The 22,780-nt window shown below is 40.5% G+C and overlaps 1 protein-coding gene across 1 annotated transcript in view; it reads left to right on the top strand.

Annotated features, from left to right (window-relative positions):
* Window positions 1-22,780, top strand: part of SLC39A8 (solute carrier family 39 member 8) — a 126,019-nt gene that overhangs the window by 73,047 nt on the left and 30,192 nt on the right. The window contains exons 4-6 of the mRNA XM_082265949.1: window positions 16,668-16,837; window positions 20,661-20,783; window positions 20,895-21,053. Coding sequence (XP_082122075.1) covers window positions 16,668-16,837; window positions 20,661-20,783; window positions 20,895-21,053 — 452 coding nt within the window. The remainder of the gene's footprint in view (window positions 1-16,667; window positions 16,838-20,660; window positions 20,784-20,894; window positions 21,054-22,780) is intronic.

Raw genomic sequence — 22,780 nt, 5'->3', positions numbered from 1 at the left:
TTACAGGACAACTTTCTGGTGAGGGGAACCATATTGGTATATACAAATGCTGAATAAAAGTGGGGTAAAAGTCAGGGGGGTTCTCTCAACTTCTGTTACTCTGGTCAACTATAAAAAGTTGTACTTTTCTTCACATTCTGACCCAGTGTCAACAGTCAATGGAATGAAAAGTGATAAAATCCTATCAACAGAGACAGACTAAAAACGTGACAGAGGTTCTAACCCAGCTCTACCCAAAATTAGAAAATATATTTGGGCTCCAGTTTATCTTTTAGCATCAAACAATTAAAAATGACAAAGTGGGATGTTGCAGGCCTGGGACTTTTGAAACTTAAAGGAGACCTAGGTCATATAATCCAGTGCCCAGGCAAAGCAACAACTAAGCAACAACTTAAGCTCTTGAAGGTTTTACCCCCTTCATGACCAGAGCATTTTTTGCTATTGGGCACTGTTTAATAGTGATGCAGTCATGCAACACTTTAGGCAAATAAAAATTTATATAATTTGTTTTCACACAATAGAGCTTTCTTTTAGTGGTATTTGATCACCACTGGGTTTTTTATTTGTTATTATATCAATGAAAACGACTGCCAATTTTAAAGCAAAAACAATATTTTTTACTTTCTGCTATAAAACATAAATATAAATCCAATAAAACATTTTTTAAACAATCAAATTTCTTCATACTTTTAGGCCCACATGTATTCTTATGAGTAAATACATTTTATACCAGTAATGGCAGTGATCAGTCACTTATAGTGAGACTGTAATAGTGTGGAGGGCAATCTTACATTACCTGACACTGGGTGGGAACTGAATGACCCTGACATCACCAGTGACACTAATAGAGTGATCGGTGCTAATACTATATGCTATCACTGTACTAATGACACTGGCTGGGAAGGGGTTAAAATCTAGGGGGAATTCAAGGGTTAACTGTGTGCCTAACAAGTGTAATGTGTGAAATATGTGCTGCTTTTACTACTGGATGGGCCTGATTTTTCTCCCTGCTTTGCAGGGAGAAAAAAAACAGCCACATTGCTTCTCCCTCTACAAAGCTCTGTGTTGTTAGCAAACATAGGGCTCTGTGCTGTGATAAGCTGATCAGCAGGTCGGGCTATAAATTATTGGCCGGTGTTACGTGAGAATTACCTACCCCGTGAGAAAAACCTACCCTCGTCACTTCCGGGCAGGAACAGCTGAGCAGCGCAGCAGTGCGCATGCTCAGAGGCCCGGAGACCTAATGAAAAAGATAAGGAGCTGACTACTGGGCATGCGCAGTAGTATGAAAGTATTAGGGTGTCCGTGAAAAAACCTACCCACGTGGCGGTGACATTAAAACAGCTGTACTACAATATGAGTCATCACCGCTCCTTCCCCTGTGACTACCCTGATCTTGGCTAGTAAATATAAAAGCGGCTGGCGGCTCCGTTATTTATCTTGTCATGCACCCGCCGGCGCTTTTATATTTACTAGCCGACATCAGTGAAGTGTCAGGGGAAGGAGCGCAGATGATTCATATTGTAGTAAAGCTGTTTTAATGTAAGCGCCGCTTTACAGACACTGAGGGTGCCCCGGAAGTGACGGGGGTAGGTTTTTCTCACGGGTAGGTAATTTTCACGGAACACCGGGACCTGCTGATTGACCCGCGCGGTACTGTATGACAGCACAAATTGGGCATGGGGGGCATGTGCGCGCATTCTATACAGGGCATTGCTGAATAACGTACATCTTCCAGCACAGTGGGGCCGCCCGCCCACAGTATATAAACGCTCATAGACATCTCCCATTGTCTCCAGTAATGATTGGTAGGCGCTGGGGCGGACTCTCGATCATGTGTCCACTTTGACAGCCAGTCACAGTGGTCATCTGATTGGGCAATCCTGGGGGGTGTAAAGACCCACTTAAAAGGTTGCCTGGGTTGGGTGGGAAGAGGTTAACTATCTACTGTCATCATTTTGTACGACAGTGATTATCTAGTATTCCTTTTTAGTTTGCTAATCCATTTTCTGCTGTATTTATATTGTTATAGAACTTTGTGATAAAAGGATATACTGTATATTATGTACAACTGTGCTAAATGTTATACAGTATGTATGTGCTGCTCATTAAGTGTAACTTGGTCTGCAATCAGTATCTTTTTTATTGCCTTTCATATCAAATAAAGCATTTGATATATTAATTCATTATAATATTTATGGCACTAATTGTATAGTAATCAGGGTTAATCAAGATGAACTATGGTAAAACCAATACAAATCAGCATAGACTTCTGTGTGGTTTATGAAATCAGTTATAAGGTACAGTGTGATCATTATGACATGTTAAATGAAAAAAGCTTGTATTTCAAGATTCATTGCATCTTTTCCAATGTGTCAAAGATCTCTGAAATACAGTGTGGGTTACCAGGTGCAGCAGGTGCCGCTGCCAAGACTGCACTATCTGAGTCCAGTATGGCTTATACCATTACTCTTTTGTTAAGCTTTTATTCCTAGAACTGCCCGTATCAGCATTTCAGAAGTGTTGAATGTACAGAAGACTCATTTTGTGTAGTCACGGTTACTTATTTTCACTTAACATGACACGCTTTTAATAGCTGTTTTCCAAGCCACATACTGTAAGCTACTATTATGATGTATTTTGTTACTAGTCCAGTATTTGGCATCAAAGTGAATTGCTTCCATTTACAGAAGTTTCTCTATGAGCATCTTAAGTTACAGTGGAGTTTTTAAGGCAGTTGTAAATGAAAACCCCTGTCAGCCCAGTATTTTACCTTGGCATACAAAAATATGTTAATGATTTTTTATTTTTCCCTATCCAATGTGAAGCTATACATAGTTACAGGTATAACCTTATGTGTAGGTAAAGAATTAACTATACACAAAATCATTATACTATACAACAAATGTACTGCATATCGCATATATGCCAAAGAAAATCACAATAGTTTCAATGCATCAGCACTCATGCAAAATTTTGAAGGCCGGGGCAATATTTGTAATATACAGTGCCCTGAAAAATTAATCATACCCCTTGAAATTTTCCACATTTTGTCATGTTACAACCAAAAATGTTAATGTATTTTATTGGGATTTTATGTGAAAGACCAACACAAAGTGGCACATAATTGTAAAGGGGAAGGTTTTCATAATATTTTACAAATAAATATCAGAAAAGTGCAGCGTGCATTTGTAATCAGCCCCCCTGAGTCAATACTTTGTAAAACCACCTTTCGCTGCAATTACAGTTGCACGTTTTTTTGGGGATGTCTCTACCAGCTTTGCACAGCTAAAGTGCTATTTTTGCAGGGAGAAAACAGGCGCCACACTGAGTGCAGTATATCAGGATCATACGTTTAATAGACACAGTGAACAGGTACTCACAAGCGGTGTAATAAAAACAACATGGCAGTATTGCAAAGTGGAATGATGATCCCAATGTCCGGATTCAGGATGGCACAAGCGGTCTCGAAGCCCTGGGCAGTAGCGAATGGAAGATCGATACTTCCCATACACTAGGGACACAGCACCGGCCGTTCTGACGTCACTTCCGAGATGCGTACTGGCGCCGGCGACGCGTTGTCGGAGCATGCGCTCCTTCCTCAGGCCGATAAAGCGCCATTTTGGACAAGGGCTTAAATGGGCAGAGCGGCAGAGCCAGCTGGGTCCTAAAGGTGCCATAATTCTTGCTCAAAAGAAACCCTCTATAACACTGGACTGGGGCTAGGTGCATTAGAAACATACAACCAAAGCAGTAGTCAACAAAAATGCAATGATCAACATTGGTCAAATTACACTTACATAAGAATATATTTAAATTAATTCAGAAAAAAATTCAGAAAAAAATTAATTCAGAAAAAAATTAAAAAAATTTATTCAGAAAAAAATTAAAAAAATTATTAATTCAGAAAAAAATTAAAAAAAAAAAAAAACATATATATAAAATTATATCGCTATTCATTTTATAACGCTATTCATTTTATAAAAACCACCATATTTAAAACCACCGTAAATATCTGAAAATTATCTAAAAAATTGTTTAAAAAATTGTTAAAAAGCCATCAGCCAATATGACCATCCACTGATATATCCCATTAAATTATTCTGACTCCATATGTGACTATTAGGAAAGGGACTATCAAAAAGGAGTGTTATAAATGTACAAGAGTATTATGGATAAGATGAAGGGGCATATCTTTCAGATGTCTAATCCAAAAAAATATATTTTTATATATTTTTATATATCCAATTGGATAGGGTCAAATGAGAGAATTGGTCTCAACTTCCTCATTCAAACCCCCCGGCACTAAAGTATCCAGGGTATAAATCCAGTAGGCCTCTCTTTGACATAGTCTCTTAAAACGTTCTGCTGACGACAAAGTAGCAGGTATAGACTCAATAATCCACACCCTGAGGCCGACCGACAGGTGTTCATGGTGCAGCAGGAAGTGGCGTGGGACACTGTGCTTGTCATCACCAGCCTCCACAAACCTGCGATGTTCACCGAATCTCTTCCTCAGGGTGCGGATTGTCCTTCCTACATAAAAGAGCCCACATGGGCATGTAAGGCAATAAACAACAAATTCAGTGGAACAGTTGTAGAACTGTGTCAATGAATACGTTTTTCCCTTTACCTGAAACATTTTTTGTCCATGGGTGACATGTTTACAAGTCAAACACAACTTCTTGCGGCATTGGAACATCCCAATAAGTGGGATCAAGCAAGGTCTCTCTAAAGATGATATAAGAGGATACTTCAACTTGCTGGGTGCCACCATGCTCTTGATGTTCCTGGCTCTTCTATAAGTAACCTTTGGTTTGGGGGGTAAATTCTCCCTCAGATTGGGGTCCTCCAGTAGAATTGGCCAATGTTTGACCAGAATTTTCTCCATTTTTTTAAACTTAGTGTGAAATTGAGTCACAAATCTGGGGATGGCAACCTCTGCGTCAGATTTTTCCTTTTTAATACTTTCATGGCCGGCCAGATAGATGTTATGGGCATGGTTCAGAAGGGTTTCCGGAAAGGCCTTATCAGTAAATTTTTTCTTTAGTTGGGCACTCTGTTCTAAGTAGTCATTATTATTGGTGCAGAACCAATTCCAATTAGTTGGAATTAGTTCGTTAGTATCTACTACCAGCCCTACATGTAGCAGATCATCTGATGTGGACAGTGGGGACTTGTTGCCCCTCCAGGTGGCATCATCTCCCATGTCCCCAAGGGCCCCCAACCCGTCTCCACTGAGATCGGCTGGTGTTGGCATAGTGACTTCCCCCTGTGATGTGGCCATTCCCAGTACTGGTACATCCAATGGCCAGAATTTTTTAGGTCTCCCCCCTCCGCCTGCCCATACAAAGAGAAAGCTCGACGTAGGGGAAAGCGGGGGGGAGGAGGACGACATAGGAATAAAGAAAAGGGTAAGACTGCTGATACCATAAAAATATTTAATTTGTCGACACATATTTTATCCCTATCGGAAACCTCCCTCCTCCATAGAGGACTCAACTTTGCTCCCTCAGCTCCTCCCAACCCCTTTACTTTATTTAAGGATCTTAATAGCTTCATTCGTTTGCTTACATTGAAGCGGCATTTTAAGATCCAAGAAAATAGAAACAAAAATGTTCCCATTGAGTCATCCACATCAATTCTGGAGATGGAATCGGAGCCCTCTATTGATCCAATCGGATTGAAACTCTTAGAGGAGTTGTATATTAGTGACGATGATGAGGATTTGGCGTTTTTTACTCAACATCCTTCTACATCTCCACCAGTCCAGCACACTAACTTTCGTGCAAAATCAACATTTAACCCTGTGCAGTCCAAAGGCCAATACATACAGACGTTCTACCAGGTGGTCTTCTCTGAGCTAAAGAAGATGTGTACCCACACCAATCCCTGTAGTAAGTCCCTCTCTTTTAACTACAATTTAAGCCATGTTGAGAGACAGGCCTTAACCGATTTATCCAAAAATCATAATCTGATCATTAAAACTGCAGATAAGGGAGGGGGGATAGTCATCCAGGACAGAGTTGACTATTTGAGAGAAGCCCAGCGTCTACTGGCGGATACTACCACATATCGCAAATTGCCGGCTGACCCCCAACCTAGTTATATCCTTGAAGCCATAGGACTTATTACACAAGCTAAGGAAGAAGGTATTATCAATAAGTCAGAATATTCCTTTTTCCACAGGGATTTCTATTCTACACCGTACTTTTATCACATTCCAAAAGTACATAAGAATCTACAGAATCCGCCTGGCAGGCCGATAGTTGCAGCAATGGACAGCGTCACCAACCCTTTTTCCCAATATGTAGATCAGTTTCTGCAGCCTTTGGCTCAGAATCTTCCATCGTATATTCGGGATGGGGTCCATTTGTTGGAGCTATTGGCACCGTATAGTTGGGAATCCACATATATGTGGGTTTCCCTTGATGTGGATTCTCTGTATACGTCCATTCCACACTCTGTAGGCCTACAAGCAGTCACCCAGTCCCTTATGGATCATCCTACCATCAACTCGTCTCAAGCTCGGTTCATTGTGGAGGCAACCAGATTTTGCCTTACCCACAATTATTTTTTGTTCGATGGAGACTTTTATGTACAAATAAATGGCACTGCTATGGGGGCTAATTTTGCCCCCAGCTATGCCAATCTAACCATGGGGATGCGGGAGGACAAACACATTTGGAAAAACAATCCGTATGCCTCTCACGTTGTCTTTTACGGTAGATATATAGACGACATTATTGTCGTCTGGGATGGCTCTGAGTCCCTACTACTTGAATTTGTCAGTCACTGTAATAGTAATGTGTTTAATTTATCCTTTACTTCAGTTCACCATTCTGCAGAGCTGGCCTTTTTAGATTTACTCTTATACCATCGTGAAGGAAGGATAGAAGCAAAAAATTACACGAAGCCCACAGCGGGAAACTCCTTCCTACATTTTAAGAGTTGCCACCACCCAAGGTGGATAAACAACATCCCCAAGAGCCAGTTCTGCAGATTGAGGAGAAACTGCACCAATAATAATGACTACTTAGAACAGAGTGCCCAACTAAAGAAAAAATTTACTGATAAGGCCTTTCCGGAAACCCTTCTGAACCATGCCCATAACATCTATCTGGCCGGCCATGAAAGTATTAAAAAGGAAAAATCTGACGCAGAGGTTGCCATCCCCAGATTTGTGACTCAATTTCACACTAAGTTTAAAAAAATGGAGAAAATTCTGGTCAAACATTGGCCAATTCTACTGGAGGACCCCAATCTGAGGGAGAATTTACCCCCCAAACCAAAGGTTACTTATAGAAGAGCCAGGAACATCAAGAGCATGGTGGCACCCAGCAAGTTGAAGTATCCTCTTATATCATGTCACCCATGGACAAAAAATGTTTCAGGTAAAGGGAAAAACGTATTCATTGACACAGTTCTACAACTGTTCCACTGAATTTGTTGTTTATTGCCTTACATGCCCATGTGGGCTCTTTTATGTAGGAAGGACAATCCGCACCCTGAGGAAGAGATTCGGTGAACATCGCAGGTTTGTGGAGGCTGGTGATGACAAGCACAGTGTCCCACGCCACTTCCTGCTGCACCATGAACACCTGTCGGTCGGCCTCAGGGTGTGGATTATTGAGTCTATACCTGCTACTTTGTCGTCAGCAGAACGTTTTAAGAGACTATGTCAAAGAGAGGCCTACTGGATTTATACCCTGGATACTTTAGTGCCGGGGGGTTTGAATGAGGAAGTTGAGACCAATTCTCTCATTTGACCCTATCCAATTGGATATATAAAAATATATAAAAATATATTTTTTTGGATTAGACATCTGAAAGATATGCCCCTTCATCTTATCCATAATACTCTTGTACATTTATAACACTCCTTTTTGATAGTCCCTTTCCTAATAGTCACATATGGAGTCAGAATAATTTAATGGGATATATCAGTGGATGGTCATATTGGCTGATGGCTTTTTAACAATTTTTTAAACAATTTTTTAGATAATTTTCAGATATTTACGGTGGTTTTAAATATGGTGGTTTTTATAAAATGAATAGCGTTATAAAATGAATAGCGATATAATTTTATATATATGTTTTTTTTTTTTTTTTTTAATTTTTTTCTGAATTAATAATTTTTTAAATTTTTTTCTGAATTAATTTTTTTAATTTTTTTCTGAATTAATTTTTTTATGAATTTTTTTCTGAATTTTTTTCTGAATTAATTTAAATATATTCTTATGTAAGTGTAATTTGACCAATGTTGATCATTGCATTTTTGTTGACTACTGCTTTGGTTGTATGTTTCTAATGCACCTAGCCCCAGTCCAGTGTTATAGAGGGTTTCTTTTGAGCAAGAATTATGGCACCTTTAGGACCCAGCTGGCTCTGCCGCTCTGCCCATTTAAGCCCTTGTCCAAAATGGCGCTTTATCGGCCTGAGGAAGGAGCGTATGCTCCGACAACGCGTCGCCGGCGCCAGTACGCATCCCGGAAGTGACGTCAGAACGGCCGGTGCTGTGTCCCTAGTGTATGGGAAGTATCGATCTTCCATTCGCTACTGCCCAGGGCTTCGAGACCGCTTGTGCCATCCTGAATCCGGACATTGGGATCATCATTCCACTTTGCAATACTGCCATGTTGTTTTTATTACACCGCTTGTGAGTACCTGTTCACTGTGTCTATTAAACGTATGATCCTGATATACTGCACTCAGTGTGGCGCCTGTTTTCTCCCTGCAGCTCATCACAAGTCCCTTCTACTTGCTTGCAGAGCAGCCTGCGGAGTGTGGTACACGGAGACGTATGTAGATGGACTTTTCTTATGGACTTTTTCTATTTATATCATAAAGCTATTGTGCTCAGTGGACTAGTACATGTTTGTCATTGGAGCTTGTAGAAGTTTTTTGGACACACACCTCCCTAGTTGTGCGCCAGGTCCACCCCCCTTTTTTTCAAAGTGCTATTTTTGCCCATTCTTCTTCGTAAAATAGCTCAAGCTCTGTCAGATTGGATGGAGAGCCTCTGTGAACAGCACATTTCAAGTCTTGCCACAGATTCTCTATTGGATTTAGGTCTAGACATTGACTGGGCCATTCTAGCATTTGAATATGATTTGATCTAAACCATTCCATTGTAACTCTGGCTGTATGTTTAGGGTCGTTCTCCTGCTGGAAGGGGAACCTCTGCCCCAGTCTCATGTCTTTTGCAGACTCTAACAGGTTTTCTTCTAAGATTGTATTTGGCTCCATCCATCTTCCCATCAGCTCTGACCAGCTTCCCTGTCCCTGATGAGGAAAGCATCCCCACAACATGATGCTGTCACCACCATGATTTATGGTGGGGATGGTGTGTTCAGGGTGATGTGTAGTGTTAGTTTTCTGCCACACATAACGTTTTGCTTTTAGGCCAAAAAGTTCATTTTTGGTCTCAACTGACCAGAGCACCTTCTTCCACATGTTTGCTGTGTCCCCCACATGGCTTCTCGTAAACTACACATGGGACTTCTTATGGCTTTCTTTCAACAATGGCTTTCTTCTTGTGACTCTTCCATAAAGGCCAGATTTGTGGATTGCATGACTAATAGTTGTAATGTGGACAGATTCTCCCACCTGAGCTTTGGATCTCTGCAGCTCCTCCAGAGTTACCCTGGGCCTCTTGGATGCTCTCCTTGCCCGGCCTGTCAGTTTAGGTGGACGGCCATGTCTTGCTAGGTTTGCAGTTTGTCCATACTCTTTCCATTTTCGGATGAGGGATTGAACAGTGCTCCCTGAGATGTTCAAAGCTTTGGATATTTTTTTATAACCTAACCCTGCTTTAAATTTCTCCACAACTTTATCCTTGACCTGTCTGGTGTGTGCCTTGGCCTTTATGATGCTGTTTGTTTCCTAAGGTTCTCTAACAAACCTCGGAGGGCTCCACAGAACAGAGTGTTTATAATGAGATTAAATTACACACAGGTGGACTCTATTTACTAATTAGGTGACTTCTGAAGGCAATTGGTTCCACTAGATTTTAGTTAGGGGTATCAGAGTAAAGGGGCTGATCACAAATGCATGCCACACTTTTCACTAATTTATTTGTAAAACATTTTGAAAACATTTATCATTTTGCTTCCACTTCACAATTATGTGCCACTTTGTGCTGATCTATCACATAAAATCTCAATAAAATACATTTACGTTTTTGGTTGTCGCATAAGAAAATGTGGAACATTTCAAGGGGTATGAATACTTTTTCAAGGCACTGTATAAGGGTTATGGCACCACATTGGCCAAATGTATTTATTTATTAATTATGATAATGATGTGGCATGAACACAGAGATGTACATGCGTATAGGACATGTCTGTATCCTGTTAGATGGGAAGTGCATTGCTCAGATCCTATCATAATATCCAAGTTTGTCTATACATTCAGGTAACAGTCAAGAGGGGTTCAAAGCATTTAGAGGAAATTTAGAAGGATTAGTGCACACAGTAATTAAGGTATAATGTACTGGGCAATAAAGAAATCATTTAGTGGCTGAATGTAATAAATGACGAAACATAAAACTCCAAGGGGTTGGTTTATTAAAGACATTTATTAAAGGCAAATAGGCTGTCCACCTTGCAAGGGAAGTTGCACTTGCATGGGAATTTTCCAAAGAACTTAGTGAATGGGGTGAAACTCTGTTGATGTCCAATCATATGCTAGCTAAAAAGTGTTTTTTTTTCCTTGCATGTGATTAAGTATTCTTTTCACATTCGCTATACTCTGCAACTGACCTTGCAAAGTGAAAAGTCTATTTGCTTTTAGTAAATCAACCCCGAAATATTGTGTGTCTGGCCTAAAAAGATTCTATGAACAGAAAAAAACTCTATAGCACTAACCCCACAGGGGCCACTGGTGATCTCGGGTTCCTTGTTCTGCCACAACTCCTGGTTATAGGTAGAGGGCCCCCCCACCTTAATAACTTAAGTATTAATAAGTCAAAAATATCTAAAATAAATATCAAAATTAGATCACAAAGAAATAATAGAAATTAGGCCACAGACTACTGAATGGTAGGTTATGTAAATGTATAATATCAAAGCAGGTGAACAGTGCTTGAATTAGCATCAAACAAACAAACATCAATGGAACAATTTAATGTCGCAGAACTAGGTAAAGTGAACACTGGCCTATAACAGGATAAATTACCTGAAATACGGCAATGTTAAATCAAGTTTACACTAGGGTAACCAGTAATGAGAGGGATCAGACCCTGTCAACACAATAAAAATGTTTTTGAGCGCACTTTATACAGATACATAGAAACATAGAAACATAGAATGTGTCGGCAGATAAGAACCATTTGGCCCATCTAGTCTGCCCAATATATCTGAATCCTATGAATAGTCCCTGGCCCTATCTTGTATGAAGGATAGCCTTATGCCTATCCCATGCATGCTTAAACTCCTTCACTGTATTTGCAGCTACCACTTCTGCAGGAAGGTTATTCCATGCATCCACTACTCTCTCAGTAAAGTAATACTTCCTCACATTACTTTTAAACCTTTGCCCCTCTAATTTAAAACTGTGTCCTCTTGTGGTAGTTTTTCTTCTTTTAAATATGTTCTCCTCCTTTACCGAGTTGATTCCCTTTATGTATTTAAAAGTTTCTATCATATCCCCTCTGTCTCTTCTTTCTTCCAAGCTATACATGTTAAGGTCCTTTAACCTTTCCTGGTAAGTTTTTTCCTGCAATCCATGTACTAGTTTAGTAGCTCTTCTCTGGACTCTCTCTAGAGTATCTATATCCTTCTGGAGATATGGCCTCCAGTACTGCGCACAATACTCCAAGTGAGGTCTCACCAGTGTTCTGTACAGCTGCATAAGCACTTCTCTCTTTCTACTGCTTATACCTCTCCCTATACATCCAAGCATTCTGCTGGCATTTCGTGCTGCTCTATTACATTGTCTTCCCACCTTTAAGTCTTCTGAAATAATTACTCCTAAATCCCTTTCCTCAGATACTGAGGTCAGGACTGTGTCAAATATTCTATATTCTGCCCTTGGGTTTTTACGCCCCAGGTGCATTATCTTGCACTTATCCACATTAAATTTCAGTTGCCAGAGTTCTGACCATTCTTCTAGTTTTCCTAAATCCTTTTCCATTTGGCGTTTCCTCCAGGAACATCAACCCTGTTACATATCTTTGTGTCATCAGCAAAAAGACAAACCTTACCATCGAGGCCTTTTGCAATATCACTTATGAAGATATTAAACAAAATTGGTCCCAGTACAGATCCCTGAGGTACCCCACTGGTAACATGACCTTGTTCTGAATTGACTACAACCCTTTGTTGTCTGTCACTCAGCCACTGCCTAATCCACTCAACAATATGGGAGTCCATGCTCAATGACTGCAGTTTATTGATAAGTCTTCTATGTGGGACAGTGTCAAAAGCCTTACTAAAATCTAGATATGCAATGTCTACTGCACCTCCACTGTCTATTATTTTGGTCACCCAGTCAAAAAAATCTATAAGATTTGTTTGACATGATCTCCCTGAAGTAAACCCATGTTGTTTTTCATCTTGCAATCCATGGGATTTAAGATGTTCCACAATCCTATCCTTTAATAGGGTTTCCATTAATTTGCCTACTATTGATGTCAGACTCACTGGTCTATAGTTGCTCGATTCCTCCCTACTACCTTTCTTGTGAATGGGCACGACATTTGCCAATTTCCAATCTTCCGGGACGACTCCTGTTACTAATGATTGGTTAAATAAATCTGTTAATGGTTTTGCCAGCTCACCACTAAGCTCTTTTAATAATTTTGGGTGTATCTCATCAGGACCCTGTGACTTATTTGTCTTCACTTTAGACAGCAATCTTAGAACGTCTTCCTCTGTAAAGACACATGCATCAAATGATTCATTAGTCATCCTTTCGAGTGGAGGTCCTTCTCCTTTTTCTTCTGTAAAAACTGAACAGAAGTATTCATTAAGGCAGTCGGCTAGCCCTTTATTCTCTTCTACATACCTTCCGTCCTTTGTTTTTAATTTAGTTATTCCTTGTTTTAATTTCCTTTTTTCATTTATATATCTGAAGAATGTCTTATCCCCCTTTTTCATAGACTGAGCTAGTTTTTCTTCTGCCTGCTTTAGAAGTTCTTATAACTTGCTTGGCCTCCTTCTGCCTAATCTTGTAGATTTCCTTATCTTCATTGCTCTGGGTTTTTTTATAATTACAAAATGCTAGCTTTTTATTTTTAATGATTTGGGCCACTTCTGCTGAGTACCACAGTGGTCTCTTCCTTTTTTTGCTTTTACTGACAAGTCTAATGCAATTTTCTGTTGCCTTCAATAATGCACCTTTTAAGTAGTCCCATTTCTCCTGGACTCCATGTAATCCGTTCCAGTCTGATAAGGACTCATTTATGACTAATTTCATTTTTGAAAAGTCTGTTTTTCTAAAATCTAAAACTTTTGTTTTTGTGTGGTGTGACTCTTTCACAGTTCTTATATTAAACCACACTGACTGGTGATCACTAGATCCCAAGGTTTCGCCTACAATGACATCATATACCGAATCCCCATTTGTGAATACCAAATCCAAAATGGCCTCCCTCCGGGTTGGCTCCTCAACCACTTGTTGCAGAGACAACCCCAGTAGGGAATTTAGAATATCTGTACTCCTGGTAGAACTTGCTTTTTTGGTTTTCCAGTTTATATCTGGAAGATTGAAATCTCCCATAATGATAACTTCTCCTTTCATTGTCATTTTAGCTATTTCTTCAACTAGTAGATCATCTAGTTCTTTAACTTGACCAGGTGGTCTATATATCACACCTACACGAGTTACTGCATGATTAGCAAACTGCAACGTAACCCAAACTGACTCTATGTTGGCCTCACCAACTTGTATTAGGTTAGATTTAATGCTATCTTTCACATACAGGGCCACTCCTCCTCCTTTCTTGCCTTCTCTGTCTCTTCTGTATAAAGAGTACCCTGGTATGGTTATGTCCCAGTCATTTCTTTCATTAAACCATGTCTCCGTAACAGATGTGGGTATCCATAAGTGTTCCTGAACTGGGCACCTTTAGAAGGTGATGGCAAAGTACTAACCTGAATGTTAGTGTTGGCTGACTTGCGGTGGGGCCCTTCTGTGGATGGTGCACATGAAGCTGTTTCATTAGAAGTATGTAGTGGATAGCTGCAGGGCTGCTAACTAACGAGCAATCTCTGTTGTGCTGTATTCAGCAGGGGATTAAGTGGATCAGTTTCTCAGCTCTGGTTCACACATAGTGCAATCTCTGGTAAGCTCTGGAAGCAGGACTGTCCTCCCTCGGATATAGGTAGACAGGCTCAAACAGCAAGTCTCCTCTGTGTGATGCTTTTCCTCAGATAAAGCTGTGGCACATCCCGCAGCAGGACCTCTCAGCTTGACTACCCATTGGCAAAAGACTTCAGTCTCTCAATTTTGCTGTGAAAAGCATTCCTGGCTCTTCTCCTCTATGTAGGTTTTGCAGCTTGCTGCCCAATGTCCTGCATTCACTTGTATTGTGCGGGGCTCTTTTGAGAACTGCATATCCCAGTGTCATCAGTGGCTCCTGTTTAACATGTTCTCGTCCACTGATTGGCTCTTTGCCCCTTCAAGGAGGGGGAGGGAAGGAGTGAGAGGGGCTCAGGTACCTCCCAGCAATTCTGTAATAACAGCGCAGTGGCTCTGTACACAGCACACAAAACTGACAGTGGTGGGTGAGCACAGTGGGGGTGAGAGGGGGAATTACACACAGCTGCTCCAACCACCGCACAACTGCATCAGGCATAATAAAGCACAGGCATCTAACCTTTTCCCACTAACTGTACGCACATATGCTGCCTTATGGAAGTGGGTCTTTACCCATGGGGCTGTATTTATGCGTATCTCTTGTTGTGCTGGGAGCATGCCGCACAGTGTACTCCTGGCACAGAGACCAGGCTCTCACCAAGAGCCCCGGGTCTGGTACTAATGATCTGGACCTGAGACTCCCAGTTCTGGGTTACCTGATCGCTGTCACTGTGAGCCTGCCCCTTCGTTTACTTCCTCTTCTAAATGAAGGAAGAGGAACATTGTATCTTTCTCTTCTTGCAGGAAAGCAAGATATAAACAAACAAAAGTGTGTAAAAAAATAAATAAAGAAAAAAATTTGGATCAAGGTTTGCTAGGGTTAATGTTAGGGTAAAGGTAGGGGTCAAAGGTCACATCCAGCGTGTTTTGGGTAGAATTTTTTTTTTTTTTTAAAACAGTATCAGTGTCAGTTAGTGTTGGTTGGTTGGCCCCTTCCACACGGGCTTTCCGATCCGGTCTGCCTGTCAGTTTTTCAGGCGGACCAGATCGGATGCTCCATGCAGCCCTATGGAGCGACGGATGTCAGCACAGACCTCTCCGCTGTCACCCGCTGCTCTCCGATCCGATCCTGTCCATTAAATCCACGGATGGAAACCCTTAGGAACAACTAACATACACATATGTGGCATCACTGCAATTGTGAGGCGCAGTATAATTTATTTTGGGTTGTTCTTTGGTGGTCAGTTTTGGTAATAGCAAGAAATATACAGCTAAAAATGTTTTAAAAAAATAAAAAAATACCATTTTGGGCCTGTTTTCCTTTGATAATAAAAATCAGGAGATATCTATTACCATTTACCACCAAAAGAAAGCCCACTTTGTCCTGAAAGAAACAAGGTACAACCCATTTGGATACACCAAGTAGTTGGGAGGATATGCACAATTTTACTAACACAATGCAAAGTTGCAAAATTGTGCTTAGGCATTAAAATTTGTTTTACCCTCAGTCACTAAAGGGTTAAAGGTGGTAATACCTGCAGAAGACTAAATGCACTTTTCCCCTTCCCTAATTTTGGTAAGATAAGGTTACATTTGCATGGGTGTTTAGCCATGCTGCGAGATCCAGCGGCAATAATCTACTGATTTCTGTAGAATAGATGAAAACTCACCCTAGTGAGTAGTGCTCAGTGCTCAAGCTGCAGCATCCAGATGCATGCAATTGCTTCCAAGTAACAAGAAAAGCAGTCACATGAATGCCTCATTTTGATGCAATTTATTCCAGCATGACAGCAGTGTACAACAAGGTAAAATGCTAACGCATTTCGGCCGTAGCCTTACTCATAGTCTTACTCATACCGTGTTGTACACCGCTGTCATACTGGAATAAATCGCATCAAAATGAAGCATTCGTGTGCTGGCTTTTTTTGTTACTGATTTCTGAGGCTGGGATTGTCAGCTGTGTGTGGATAGCTGCGGGTGCCGAGCCCGTATAGTGCAATCACAGGTTGTTAACAGCCACAGCTATTTGTGACTGCTTGCGTCCAGCCATGATCACTGCAGATAATCACTGGCTGTGGGAACAGTCACAAATAGCTGCGGCCGCTGACAGCCTGTCATTGCACTGTATGGGCTCTGTGGGCGCAGCTATTCATACACAACTGTCAATCTCAGTGGCAAGAATCAGAAGATTCTTGCTGCTGGGATTTGCAGTGTGGCTAAACACCCATGTGAATGAAGTCAAAGGCAACAAGATGTGGGTTGCATATGTAATATAAAGATGAATACATATTGAATTAATATTATGAGCTATTTTATTTATTATGAATCATTCAATGATATTGAATAACTGAGTTTTTTTCTTTTAGTTTGGGGATTCAGCATTCTGTCTGTTACAATTATTAATCTGACGACAATAGTGGGATTATTTATAACCCCCTTCGTAAAGAAGCCTTACTTCCCAAAGATATTGACTTACTTTATTGGACTGGCCATTGGATCTTTGTTTTCAAATGCAATATTTCAACTGATTCCAGAAGTAAGTGGTCTGATGCTGAAAAGCAAAAAGTAAATACATACATGCAAAAAGGTGTTTATTTAGTGGGGAACACTTTTACATGTTTTATATTCTATATAGGTGGTATAATTACATCTCCATCAGGCATGATTTAGTGATTTAAAGGACTTGGCTTTTTTAAGGGGGTGATCACGTGACACAGTGAGACTGATAAATTCAAAAATTTGGCCTGATACTAACATTAAACTTCAAAGTGATGTTACTCTACTTTAGCAGCCCTATTCTGGCCATACCCTGGGAAATTTTTAGTTTTGAACAACGAATAATCACAGTACAAAAGCTGCCACAATGCCAGGATACAAACAATTATTTTTCCAAACCAGAAAGAGATTTAGGAGGCTAGAAGGCTAGGAAATTGCTATAGACCAGGGATCCTCAAACTACGACCCTCCAGCTGTTGTGGAACTACACATCCCATGAGGCATTGTAAAACTAAGATATTCACAGACATGACTAGGCATGATGGGAATTGTAGTTCCTGAACAACTGGAGGGCCATAGTTTGGAGACCACTGCTATAGACCATTCAATTTTACAAATGATATCTTTTTATTTGCAGCCGATAGACAGGTAATTAAAAATAGCCCCAGAATTGGCCAATATGTGGTCAGCATTAGAAGTGCATGTTTCTATGTATTTTCCGACTTCTACACTAAGGCTCCGTTCACATTTTGGCATCCTGGATTGCAGGCAGACGATCTGCCCACGATCCCGAATTACGACAAATCGCGGGACGCCCGTGCGATCCCCATCACTTCTATCACTTCACAAGTACAAGAACTTCTTCTGGGCAACAGGTGTCCCATGATTCTGTTTGCGTGATTTTACTGTGCTTTGCCAGACGAAAATCACGGCACAATCACGCCACGATCAGGGTGCCATTGAAAGTGACGGGGATCGCACAGGCGTCCTGTGATTTTCTGTGATTCGGGATCCTGGGCAAAATCTCTGCGACACCACGAACAGAGCCTTAGAGTGGAACTAAACCCTCCTGTCCTTTTCAGCCAAGAAAGCTACCATCTTAGCCTCTGTTTGATCTGCAACTGCCATAGTGTTGCACATGTGATCAGTTATGACACCAGCCATTTGATGGTTTGACAGTTTGGTTGAGGACACAAGCAAATGTGACAGTTATAATTTCCTGCATGCCAGAAATGTACCATTAAATCGATGGGTTAAGTTCTGCTTTAATGTCAGTTTTTAGGAGTTGCCCTGTGTATCCTAAGTTGATCATACACTTACAATCTGATTGTACAATTCCTTTAGATATAAAAATATATATGTTGTATGAGGGCTTCTTCAAATGGAAATAAAGTAAAATGACTATTTAGGCAGGTCATTGCAGTACATATTTTTTAATAGATCAAAGGGTGGTCACATACATTACAACCTAATTGTTTAGTCTCCTAAAAGACTGTACAGAGATTGTACAATTGGTGGTTGATTTACTAAAGGATTTGAGAATGTTCCCACAGTTGTCTGAAGATTCACTTCAGTTATGCAATTATGTGAAAAAAACATTCATGTTTGTTTATTCTATCTGGACATGATTGAACAATTAAAGTGAATCTTTACACATGTTAAGCCCCGTAGTCACACCGATATGACTTTAGGCACAACATATGATTTACAAATTGTACCTGAAGTAGCATCTAATGTGTTCCTATGGCAGTGTCCTAATAGATACAATATCAAGTAGTACAATTTGAGAAGTAGTTCATGTTTTACTTTTTCAGGACTTCAGCACAATTTCACTGCCATAAACTATAATGTAAATTGTGCTGCAAATCAAACCTATGTATTCCTGCCCACCCAGGGATGCCAAAAAAAACAAATCAAACCTGTGTCTATATCAGCACTACTTGAGCCATGAAAGAAGTTAAATATTAACCTTTTGCTAGTTATACTTTTGTTTATAACATCACTGTTCCTCCATGTGACATGAACAGACCCTTTCACTGACGTGTTATCAAATCGTTACAAATCTCCAGTGGGGGGGGGGGGGGGTACAGGTGATACACCTGTATGGGGCCTGAGCGTCAGGAGGGGCCCAGGCCACGGCAACCAGGAAGTGTGTACAGTGCAAAAGAGAGGAGATGGGATGAAAGAGATAGGATTGGAGGAGGAGGACATGGGGTGGAGGAGATAGGATTGGAGGAGGAGGACATGGGATTAGGGAGATGGGATGGAGAAGGAAGAGGGCATGGGATGGAAGAGGACATGGAATGGAAGAGGACATGGCATGGAAGAGGACATGGCATGGAAGAGGACATGGCATGGAGGAGGACATGGCATGGAGGAGGACATGGGATGGAGGAGATGACACTGCAGGAGAAGGACATGGGATTGGGGAGATGGAATGGAGAAGGAAGAGGGCATGGGAAGGAAGAGGACATGGGATGGAGGAGGACATGGGATGTAAGAGAATATGGGATGGGACTTGGTGGGACAGCCAGTGGGGGGCCCTGTGGAATGTTGATGGTCAGGCCCAGGCCTAAAGATGTCAGGAGCCCCAAAATTTCTGATGGCTGCCCTGCAAATTTCACAGAAATAGTGCTGAAGTCATGTTAAAGTTGAACTTTAAATCGCACTGCTTTAAATTGTACCAAGTAGGTTCTGACCGCTGCTAATTGTGTGAACATTCTCAAATCCTTTAGTAAATCAGCTCAAATGGGCTTGTTTACACTAGCAGATCCTCTGAAAAGCAATCTGCAGTGGAATTCAGCAGGAATGGGACAAAATGAAGCCAAGAGTGTCCAACTTTATTGTGATCTATGTGAATAATATGTCACATAAGGCTTAAATCACAAACATAACACACAAGGAAAACAAATTTACATTAAAAAGGTGACAGATAAAGAATATGTAAATCCTAGCATTGAACTTCCCACTAGTTGCTCTATTTTGGTCATTTTCTAAAGTATTTCATCATAGATATGCGTGGCTCATTTCGTTCCAAATCAAAATTCGGACAACATTTTTGTTATTTGGATGTATCTAAATTTCAAAATCACAATAGTAATGAATTTAAACAAATCCAAAATGACAAGATTCAATGCATCTAAAATAACAAATTATTTGAATTTGAAAACGAATTTGAAATGTAAACATAATGCTTGCAGACTATTGCTGATTTCCTTCAAAGTGTGAGGTTTATTTACTAAAGCTGGAGAGTGCAAAATCAGGCTCACTTCTGCAAAGAAACCAATCAGCTTCCAGGTTTTCTGCCAAAGTTCAAATGAACAAGCTGAAGATTCTGCCAAAATGCCTATGAGCTGATAAATGTAGTGTACTCTTATCAGGTAACATTGTTACCAGCTATCTCTTAAAACGACAGAACATATATGCCCTATGGCATGGAGATGAGAAGAGGGGAGGTTACCATACCCTTGGTAGTTTCTGTAGTTCAGTCATAGGGTGACTGATTTGTGAAGCTTTGTGATTTGAGCCTATACTGTGGCCGCTATTAGGATTGTTTTCAGATAACTATTGAAATATCCCAAACACATTAACAGGCTTGTTTAATAAAACATGAAAAAGAAGCATATAGCAACCAACAGTTATATGGTTGTAAAATGATCAGGGTTATTATGTTATCAGTTACATTATTTTGTATACTGTTAGTGCAATTTTTTTTATTTTATTTTATTTTTCTATTAATAAGCCCAATTGTATACATGTACTATAGACTGTCTAGGCACACATGACAAATAGTCACTGATGCAGTCTGAAAGCTGATATACTACAGTGGAATCTTATGTGTACAATTGTGTATATTCTTGCAGGCATTTGGATTTGATCCTAAACATGATAATTACGTTTCAAAAGCAGTGGCAATTTTTGGGGGATTCTACATTCTACTGTTTGTTGAGAGGATGCTGAAAATGAGTCTGAACATCTATGGTGAAGTAAGAAAACGGTTATACCATTACTTATATGACAATGTCTTAAGAAAGAACTGGCTACTTTGTCCCTAACAGTGAAACCCCTAACTAATATACCCAATGTTTTTATCACAGGGACCTCATACCCACTTAGAAATTGACAAACCACCAAAGGAACTTCATTCTGAGCATGAAAAATGTACAACTACCAATGGAACCACCATGTATGTAAATTCAGCTATAACAGAAGCCAATGGTGATGTCAACATTGATCAAGTCAGTGTGATCTCAAAGGTAACACAAATCAGATATTTAGTAATAAACTATTTTATGAAAGCTGTAAATAATAATATTCACATTTAAAGTCAATCCTACTAAGGCAGTACTTACAGTGACACTAAACATTATGCTTATTTTTCAAAAACAAGCCACACACATCCATTACTCAATGACCCTGTAATCTGTTTTCCATGTAATCCTTTGTTACTGTGTTTTTCTGCTTCCTTGCAACATCTTGCTTGAGCTCCTGAACCTCTCCTTTTTTCTTTTACTTCCATTTGTTTGAGGCAAACAGTGGATTTAGATTGCTTCTTTCTAGTAGCCTACTGTCAAATAAAACATCACAATGCCAGTGTGCTCTCTGGATTATTTCAGTACAACTTACATACATAAAAGAGATGCATTGTCCGCAAATGGCTTTTGTCACATATTTTATGTACCATTAGCAGTGGCGGCTGTTGTACCATTAGCAGTGGCGGCTGTTAAATGAAAATTTGGGGGAGGGGGTGGCAAAACCAACCCCCCCCCCCCTGGCCAGCCAGTAATCAAATCTACCACCCCCTCCCTGTACGAATGGCTGGCTGCCCAGCCGGACAGCCAGCATCTTTACCTGCTCCTTCCACTCCGAACAGGCCTCGCCATGGTCGACGAAAGAAGCTGAGTGCACATGCTCAGCATCATATCCAGAGGTTGTCTTTGGGAAATAGACATATGAGCGCTGCCAGCATTGCTGCAGAGGTTGAAGGGGTGGGGGGTCAGCGTTTCAGTGCCCAGACCATACGCCGCACACTGCATCAAATTGGTCTGCATGGCTGTCATCCCAGAAGGAAGCCTCTTCTAAAGATAATGCACAAGAAAGCCTGCAAACAGTTTGCTGAAGACAAGCAGACTAAGGACATGGATTACTGGAACCATCTCCTGTGGTCTGATGAGACCAAGATAAACTTATTTGGTTTGGATGGTGTCAAGCGTGTGTGGTGGCAACATAGCTACAGTTAATTGAGGGAACCATGAATGCCAACATAATAATCAATAAATTATCAGCGCAACCAACTAGTGAAAAAACCAAAGATGGTATAAACAATTGAAACAGTAAATTAATACTGGTGCAAATAAGTATACAAATATCAGTGCAATAATCCGGCTGCAAACACAAATTGTGTAACACCTCACAAATAATATGCAAATACCTATAAAAGTGCTGCGCCAGAAATACTTAATCAATATATAAACAGGTGATATTGATGGTGTAATAAATATCAAGAGTCTAAAATAAAGTCCATAAGTGTCCAAATAAAGGTGAAAAGAAGAAACTTCCAACAAGGTAGTAAAAAACAAAACAAAACAAAGGTGGTAAGAAAATCATACCCCTACTGAAGAAGTCTAAGGCTATTGTTTAGCTCTGACGTAACGCGTACAGGGGGCGGAGCCTGCATACCTGACGTTGTACTTTCCCTTTGTCCCAGCTGCATGTGTATCTGTCTGCATTGCGTGCACCACTGAGTGCCGCTAAATGTGAGTGCCTTTTTACTATACCTAATAAAGACATTGGTATTCAGACGGAGAGCACTATATATGTCCCCTTTGTTTTATATATACACCGATTTCTGAGTTTGATTGGAGTTCATCCATCCCCACCTGAGTGATCTATGTTGGGCTGTCCGAGAGAGCTAGGAGAGGATAATCCCCAGGCTGCTACAGCTGATATATGCGATCTTTGACCCTTTATGGGTCTGTGGCTG

Source organism: Pelophylax lessonae, assembly GCF_965119305.1.
Source record: "Pelophylax lessonae genome assembly, chromosome: 1".
Lineage (NCBI taxonomy): Eukaryota > Metazoa > Chordata > Amphibia > Anura > Ranidae > Pelophylax > Pelophylax lessonae.
The sequence above is the reverse complement of the archived record's forward strand: the minus strand, read 5'-3'. Positions and strand labels throughout refer to the sequence as shown.